Source organism: Olea europaea, unplaced genomic scaffold (genome assembly GCF_002742605.1).
Source record: "Olea europaea var. sylvestris unplaced genomic scaffold, O_europaea_v1 scaffold2011, whole genome shotgun sequence".
In the NCBI taxonomy this organism is placed as follows: Eukaryota; Viridiplantae; Streptophyta; class Magnoliopsida; order Lamiales; family Oleaceae; genus Olea; species Olea europaea.
Window position 1 is genome coordinate 17,954 of NW_019237996.1, and position 8,967 is coordinate 26,920.

Sequence of the window (8,967 nt, forward strand, 5' to 3'; positions counted from 1 at the left end):
ATTGAGAGACAATATATATCGAGAAACTTCACTACTTCCGTAGAATCTATGTAGTTAATATGGAAAGCTAACTTGATGCTAAATATTAACACTTGCTCCTCTTCATCAAGGTTCAACCTTTTATTATCTCCTCGAGGAGTAGACTTTAACTTGGTCCATGTTTGGGAAGTGATTAAGTGATTATAAGTTGTGGTTAATAAGTGAATGGTAGTTGTGGATCTTGCGAGATGTGATTACTTCCCAAACTTTCAATTAATTTAATTGCCAATAAAATGTAAAAAATATCAACCATAGATTTATTGTCCTCCGTGCTGAATCTTACATTTCCTCTTTGGCACAGTCTGTCTTCTAATTTGTTATTTGGTCATTCTAATTCATATGTTGTTCTTGGTGGGATGTCTTGTGTTCATGTCTAAGGTTGAACATTCATTTTCTTCAAAGTTCTCAACTCTAAATATATACTGATTGATTCTCTGTGTCTGTGATATAGGCTATTGGCAATCTCAAATTTCCCCGCCCGTAGGCAAAAGGTGATAGATAAAGTGAGACGAACTGCTGATGCCTTGGCGCGTCAACTTGAAGAGGCGATGCAAAAGGAGTTATCGGAGACCACTGAAAATCTAAACAAGTTTGCAGAACTTGTAGGCAAACCATATAAAGATATGGCACAGAATCGAGTCGATAAGCTTTCCAACACTCTCGACGAGTTAACCACTATTGAGGAAAAACTCAAAAAATTGCAAATCGAAATCCAAAATCTTCATGTATCAAGGTAGCGATGAACCTTTATCTTCCCATACCAAGGGAAGTCCAATGTTGTAGCATTGATTTTGTGTGATGAAGGATTCTCTGCTGCAATTAATAAAATGTTTTAAAATTATTTTTTTTTTATCATTTTATGGTGTTTATAATGTAAAACACGACCCTAACTAATAATGGAGGAGATTTTAGCTTTAAATTATTAATCCCTAATTAAAAAGAAATTAGTAGTAATGAAATGATAAATTAAGCCCTTGTTTGTTTCTCCTTTTTGGAGAATGAAAAATATAGTCGTTACGGATCCTGTACAGGATATAGATATTCAAATTTGGTGGCTTGATGTGATTGATAACAGTCATATTTTTCATTTTAACGAGAAAAGAATGGAAACCAAACAAGGGTTAAATTTAATTAAGATCTAAATATGGAAATAAATAGAAGAAATTATGTATCCTTTTGCCTATCAATGAGGAGTATTTCTATTTGTAAGTGTTGACACGCTAAAAGTGCAGCCCATATCGAATAGCCTAAAGAATGAAGTCCAACCGGACAATTCAGGATAAAGACCCGAATAGGGTTATCAATGAATACAGTGGAAGCCCACGAACGTGGTAACACCATCGCTCAAACTTGCAAGACGCCCAAGATCTGAGCGAATGAAGTACCTTGCAGTCGCCTAGAGTTATGATCATGTTTTCACTCAAACCTTCAAATCGCCCAGGATCTTGGCAAACAAAAGATGTTATGGTTATCCAAAAGTGCAGTTATCGAAGCATTTATTGGGTAATCTTATCACGTTTCACGATTCAAGGATGTTCAGTTGAAGACGGTTGAACGACAAAGAGTAGTGGCAACAGTAAGGGACGGTAGTTCCACGATAAGTTGGCCACCATGAAGAAAGTTGGCAGTTATAAAGCAATTAAGCGGTTTCTAAGCGGTTGATCACGAAGAGATCATCAAGGGAATATGAAAGGAAGAAAAGACATAGAGCAAAAGACCCCGAATCAAACATTCTCAAATAGAGAATATGTAATTTCAATTCTTTAATTTAAACTTAAAATATTTTTTTCAGTACTTATGTGCTTGCGCTCTTTGGAGGCATTCTGTTTAAAGTTCCAATTGTAAAGTTATTACCAATAAAACACCCCTTTTTGAGACTTTGTCTCAAGAGGTTTGTTCCTTACACAATCGTCTGATCCCTTTTAATTGTTAGCGACTACCCGCGAGAAACAATTTGGCACGCCCAGTGGGACAATTGGTGTTCGGTGTTGAAGATACAAAAGGTAAAACAATATGCCTCAGAAATCAGATAAGGAAGCAGCAAGTCAGAGAGGAATCCAGTCTGTGATCGAGCGATATGAGGAGCAGCATAGCTCTTCACGAATAGATGGACAGAATCAGAGTAATCATAGTCGTTACGAACAAATGACGGAGTTGAGTCCTCGAACCATGCGTGCATTACTCGGAGAACTCACACAAGACGTCGTTGAACAAGAAAATCTACGAAATATTCATAATATGGAAAAATTTACCCAGAATGGGAATGTACATTATGACAACATGGCCAAACAACTGAATACTTTGAACGAAATAATGAATAAGTTAGTAGGCCAAATTAGTCAGCCAGTTGTGCCTCTTACAAACCACTTTCAAATTAGGACAATTGTGGGACATAATCCCCTGGTCCTAAGTTTAAATCAAGGGGTAGAACCACCTTTTGATCCCTCTATTTCAAACCAGGGGGTGGTGTAATACCAAATCAGAATAGTGACATTGATACATCTAACTTGGGGGTAACCTAAATGTAAGAGTTAATGTCCTAAATAATGGGCAGAATACCCCACGTGTCAATGATGGAATAAATGTTCAGGCTAATGGTAACAATGACCCAAATCATGGTAACTTTGTTGCCAATCAAGGACCAAACATCAGACCTCAAGCAAATCAACCGGTCAACCAACCTGCAGGAATTCCATAGGACCTCAACGTCATGTTAAGGAATCAGATTATGGAAATTGTACAGGACCAGATGGCTTTTGGAGTACGTCCTGTCATTAGGCTGACTTACACAAAGCCATATCCTGATTGGGTAGACCAAACATATCCATGGCCTAAAGGGTATAAAGTGCCAGAATTCTCACTGTTTACTGGTTTAGGAGAGGTGTCTACTCTAGAACACATAGGACGATTCACACTGCAAAGTGGTAACGTAACTGATTACCATAAAATGAAACTGTTCCCTAGTTCATTAACAGGAGTAGCCTTCTCCCGATTCATCAATTTGCCAGCAAACTCTGTTCAAACATGGCAACAATTGGAGCAATTGTTCCACGCTCTGTTTTATAAGATTGAGTCTGAAGTTATTTTGACTGATTTGACGAATCTACATTAAATGTCAAATGAATGGGCAAAAGGTTTCCTTCAAAGAATCAAGACAGCAAGAAGTAAATGTTTTGTACCTTTGCCCGAAAAGGAGTTTGTCAAAATCGCTCAAAGTTGTCTGAACTTTGATCTGAAGAAGGAGTTCAAGGGGACTTATTATAGAGACCCAAATTTTGATGTTCATACCATTAATGACGAGTATTACGATCAAATCGAAATGTGTTTGGCCGAATTAGTTAAAGGAGACACGTATACTTGTCCTATGATGGCTAAGCCTAGCCGTCAGGTAAGGATGAGCCTATAAAAGATGAAAACATAAAGGCTAGAACGTTCTCGTTTGATGTAACCAAAGCTGACCTTATATTTGATAAATTATATAAGGATAAGCAGATAAAGCTGAACGATAAGCATAAATTATCAAGCCCTGAACAAATTAAGGGTAAAAAATATTGTAAGTGGCATAATGCATGGTCACATTTGACTAACAACTGTTTGGTTTTTCGCCATGTGTTACAGGATGCCATTGAAAAAGGATGAATTACGTTCGAGGATAAGAGGAAGATGGCAGTGGATGAAAATCCTTTTCCACAGCCACTTGGAGTGAACATGGTGACGTCTGGTTTCAAAAACAAGTTGCCAAAATTCAAGTTGGTTATAGATGATGGAGAAGAAGACCTTGGACCACATCCCAGTGTCTTTGAACGTATCAAAGGAAAGGAGCTCAAAAAGGACGAAGACGTCCTATGTGCAAGATGCAAAGAAGAAGTGCGTGCAAATGCAGAGAAACCAAGGATATGGCAGCATCGCCATCGCCCTAGTTTTTTCCCAAACGCTTAGCCTGGTAGAGGGCGAGGTACATTGTTCTATAAAGGACCGCCTTTTGAGAGGCAGTTCTAGCCAGTAAATAAGGGGAGAACATTCAGACTGCAATCTCGCCAACCAAATGTATGACATTCGTTCCAATATAAGGCTGGAAGGGCGATACCTTTCAACGAGATGACTAGGACCCAACAGAGGCGTTTTCAACGGAATTATGGGTGAATGATGAGGCAACAATAGGGAATGCTACGTCCTAAGGCATCTAGGCTACTCGAGGCAGCCAATCAAAATGTTCTCAAAGACAGTGAAGAGACTGGTACAAGAGAACCTATGGAAGAATTGCCAGAGACTTCTTCTGGGAGGTTGAAGTTTGAGCGAGACAGAAGGGATGGAGAAGATCCAGATTAGCCCCTTACTATTCAATTTGGTACGTTGTCTCCTGTCGTGGCTAATAACTATTTACTAGCCAATGAGTTCAAGAATAAAGAGAAGGGAGAAGAAGAAAAGGAGGATAACGAAGAGGAAGCATGCATGTTGGAATATGAAGAAGGCCAAACTTCTAGAGAGGTCTACAATGATGAAGAAGATGATGGTATGATAGACATCGAAGAGGAAATCGATCTAAAAGCAGAAAGAAGAAGAAGAGGAGTATCGTACAATAATCTGTTGAAGCAATTACATCGAGAGGGAGTTCGTGAAGTAGACTTATTGGGAGAACCATCTGGGCGCTCTTTCGATTTTTACGTGCTGTAGGGACACCCAAAAGGAAGAAGAGAGTGCCTCGCTCTGAAAATTATGGATCACCTCTAAGAATAATGCCTCCTCCCACAAGTTGGGTAATTGAAGAAGAAGCATTAGAAAACAGTAAAAAGGAAATTCAGGAGATAGAGGCTCAGTGCGATATGCTGCACGTTGACTTATCACAAAAGGGTAACTCGACAGAGGACAAGCAAGAAGTGAAAATAGATACTGCCGAAAAAGTTATTTTTAAGCGACTAGCCATGAAATTGACCAAACACTTGAGGCCATTGTACGTTAAAATTCTAATTAACGGCATACCTGTGGCGAAAGTGCTTGTCGATAATGGAGCAGCTATAAACACCATTCCATCTAGGATGATGAGAAAATTCGCAAAGACAAAAGGTGATATGATCCCAACGGAAGTCATCCTGACAAGTTTCAATGGAGAAGCAACTTAAGCTAATGGGGTTATGCCATTGGACATAACTATAGGAACAACTACTAGGACCACATTTTTCTTTGTAATAGATAGTCTCACTAGTTACAATATGTTATTAGGAAGAGATTGGATACAGGGAAGTCACTGTATACCTTCATCGCTCCATCAGTACCTAGTTTTTTGGAATGACAAGGGCGAAGTAGAGGTGGTGCAGGCTGATCATAGGCCTTTTGTTGCACAAGCAAACTCAGTGGAAATGTTCATGTACGAAGGAAATTATGGACCAGTCAGAGTAGTCCAAGATAGAGAAGAAACTCAGATTGTCGCGCAGAGTGAAGAGCCGTTTTCGGTGGATGCACTCACTGAAATGTTTAGTCAGATGAGGCCAAACATAATGGCCCTGGAGGGGCTAGTAATTGACAAAAGAATAATCAAGGAATTTTAAATGAGTTGTAAGCAACAAAGACAAATGATCGATATTCAGGCCTTCAAAGTCAAATTAATGGCTTTCAATAAAGAATGCAAGGACAAGACAAAAGAAGCAACAGCCTTGAAAGCATTGAGAGACAAATTGGCAGTGTTCGAGTTGGAACAAAGCATTGGCCGAGAAGTCAACAAAGTGGATTGTTTAGAAGAAGAAGTGCCTACAAGGAACTGGACGACGAAGTGATAAGGATCGCCAAGCCTGGATACGCTCAAGCACAAGACCCCCTGATTAAAGTGAATATTGGCAATGAAGGAGAAGATCACCCAACGTTCATCAGCCAAATGCTCGATCAAGAGGTTAGTGATAAATTAATCGCTTTATTAAAGGAGTACAAAGATTGTTTTGCTTGGAAATATGAACATATGCCTGGTTTAGATAGAGATTTGGTGGAACATAGATTACCAACCAAGCCTAATTTTAAACCTCATAGGCAACCACCTAAACTTTTCGCTCCTAATGTACTCCCTGAAATTAAGGAAGAGATAGAGCGATTATTAAAAGCAGGTTTTATTAGAACGGCCAGATATGTTGAATGGTTGTCCAATATCATGCCGGTATTAAAAAGAATGGTAAACTAAGGGTGTGCATAGACTTTAGGAATCTAAACATAGTCACACCTAAAGATGAATATCCAATGTCCACGGTAGATTCTTTAGTAGACTCGACTGTCGGACATGTAATGTATTCCTTCATGGATGGGTATTCAGGATACAATCAAATTTATATAGTTGAGGAAGATATACACAAAATTACCTTTAGATGCTCTGGATCTCTAGGATGTTATGAATGGGTAGTTATGCCTTTCGGCCTGAAAAATGCAGAAACAACTTATCAAAGGGCAATGAATTTGATTTTTCATGATATGATAGGCAAGTTTATTGAAGTGTATGTAAATGATATAGTGGTCAAATCCGTTAAAGAAAATGACCATTTTGAACAATTAAGATGTTCATTTGAGCGAATGAAGCAATATAAACTAAAGTTGAATCCCTTGAAATGTGCATTTGGTGTTAATGCAGAGAATTTTCTTGGTTTTCTAGTACACAAAAGGGGGATTGAACTCGATAAAAATAAAGCGAAGGCCATTTTAGAGGCCAAACCACCTAGCAACAAAAAAGAATTGCAAATGTTTTTAGGCCAAATAAACATTTTAACACATTTTATTTCTAACTCTGCAGGGCGAATTAAAACTTTTTGCCGCTTTTAAAGTTGAAAAATCAGGACGAATTCGTTTGGAAAGAAGAGCATCAAAGGACTTTTGAAAGCCTAAAGACATATTTATCAAATCCACCAGTGTTGGTGTCACAAATCCAAGGACGGCCAATGAAAGTATATATATCGGCTGAAAAAGAATCAATAGCTGGAATGGTTGCGCAGGAAGACCAATTTGGTGAAGAAAGGACAATTTACTACTTGAGTTTGACAGTTAACAAAATGTGAATGTAATTATTCTACCATTGAAAAATTATGTCTTGCATTGTATTTCACATGTACAAAATTAAGGGCTTATTTACTACCCATAACCGTTTATTTAATTTTTAAAGTAAATTTGGTTAAGTATATGTTCTCTCGCCCTATTTTGCACCAAAGGGTAGGCCTTTGGACATTAGTTTTATTAGAATTCGAAATACAACACATACCCCTAAAGGCAGTCAAAAATCAGGCTTTGGCTAACATTCTGGCCGATCATCCATGCCTTGATATACCTGAAGAAATTGAGTTGGAGATCAATTCATTCGAATTAAAACCTTGGGTTTTATATTTCGATGGATCGAAAACCTCTAAAGGTGCAGGAGTAGGAGTAGCATTGATAAATCCTTTAGGGATTTGTTACAAGTTCGCATTCACTTTGGACAGGATGTGCACCAACAATCAGGCCGAATACGAAGCCTTAATCGTGGGCCTATAATTAATGATAGATATGGGGGTAAAGAATGTGATCATTAGAGGCGATTCTTAATTGGTAATTCACCAATTGATTGGTGATTTTAAATGTTAAAGTGATTCTATTATAAGTCAGTATGAAATCGCCTAAGAGTTGTTGGAAGAATTCGACCAAATAGAGCTTCAATGTGTTAATAGGATATATAATGACGTAGCGAGCGAATTGGCCCAGATGGCCTCAGGGTACTCAAAGGTTTTCAATTGGAAGTTTACTTGTGAATATGGAACAATATTGCCCGTGATCCAAAGAGGGGCGAGAACGATTGAAATTCATTGCATACAAGATGAAGATACAATAGATTGGAGGGCAGAGATTAACAGGTTCCTTAAAGAACCTAATAAAGGAGATAGTAAAAAAATAAAGTTGCGTTTGCTAAACTATATACTGATAGATGAAGAGTTGTTTAAGAAATGCTCTGATGTCATATTGCTAAAATGTGTAAATTTGCAAGAAATCAGGACGATCATGGCTGAAGTGTACGAAGAGATATGTGGAGCTCATCAAGCTGGCCAAAGGATGAGATGATTAATTATTAGAAATGAATATTTTTTGTCAAAGATGGGAGAATCATGCATTCAATATGCAAAAAGTTGTCTAGCATGCCAAAAGCATGGTCCAATACAAAGGGCGCCTGCACAAGAGATGACACATATTATCAAACCTTGACCGTTTAAGGGTTGTGCGATATATCTGATAGGGAAGATTTATCCCCCATCGTCCAAGCAACATACCTTTGTTATAGTTGTAACTGATTATTTCACTAAGTGGGTAGAAGCGACACCTTTGAAGGAGATCACCCAAAAGAATGTCATAAAATTTATCCGTGATCACATTATTTATAGATTTGAAATTCCACAAACTTTGATGGTAGATCACGAAACATCTTTAAATGGGGATCAAGTGAATAAATTTTTAACCGAGTTTGGAGTTAAATTAGTGAACTCCACACCATATTACACTCAGTCCAACGGACAAGCAGAATCTTCTAATAAGATTCTAAAAAATATCATAAGGAAATGATAGATGAAAATGCCAAAAAATGGCACAAATGTCTAAACAAGGCCTTATGGGCTTATAGGACGTCACCTCGGTCAAGTACCAAAATTACTCCTTTTCAACTTACTTATGGACATGAGGCCGTTTTGCCTATGAAAATCAACGTACAATCGATCAGAGTGTGTTTGTAGCATAAGTTCAGTGGTGATGAGTATACCGAATCACTAGTTCAAAACTTATTGGAGTTGGACGAATTAAAGTTGGACGTCCTAGGTAGATTGCAAGTTCGAAAACGAAGAATGGCTAAATTTTATAATAGAAAAGTTATAGCTAAGTCGTTCAGCCTGGGCGAATTGGTTTGGAAAACAATACTCCCTTTGGATAGCAAAGATCCAAAGT

At 38.0% G+C, this 8,967-nt stretch overlaps 1 protein-coding gene across 1 annotated transcript in view; it reads left to right on the top strand.

Annotated features, from left to right (window-relative positions):
* Window positions 1-889, top strand: part of LOC111379630 (probable transmembrane GTPase FZO-like, chloroplastic) — an 8,209-nt gene extending 7,320 nt beyond the window's left edge. Inside the window, exon 11 of the mRNA XM_023003047.1 lies at window positions 491-889. Coding sequence (XP_022858815.1) covers window positions 491-776 — 286 coding nt within the window. The 3' untranslated portion in view covers window positions 777-889. The remainder of the gene's footprint in view (window positions 1-490) is intronic.
* The last annotated feature ends 8,078 nt before the right edge of the window (window positions 890-8,967 follow it).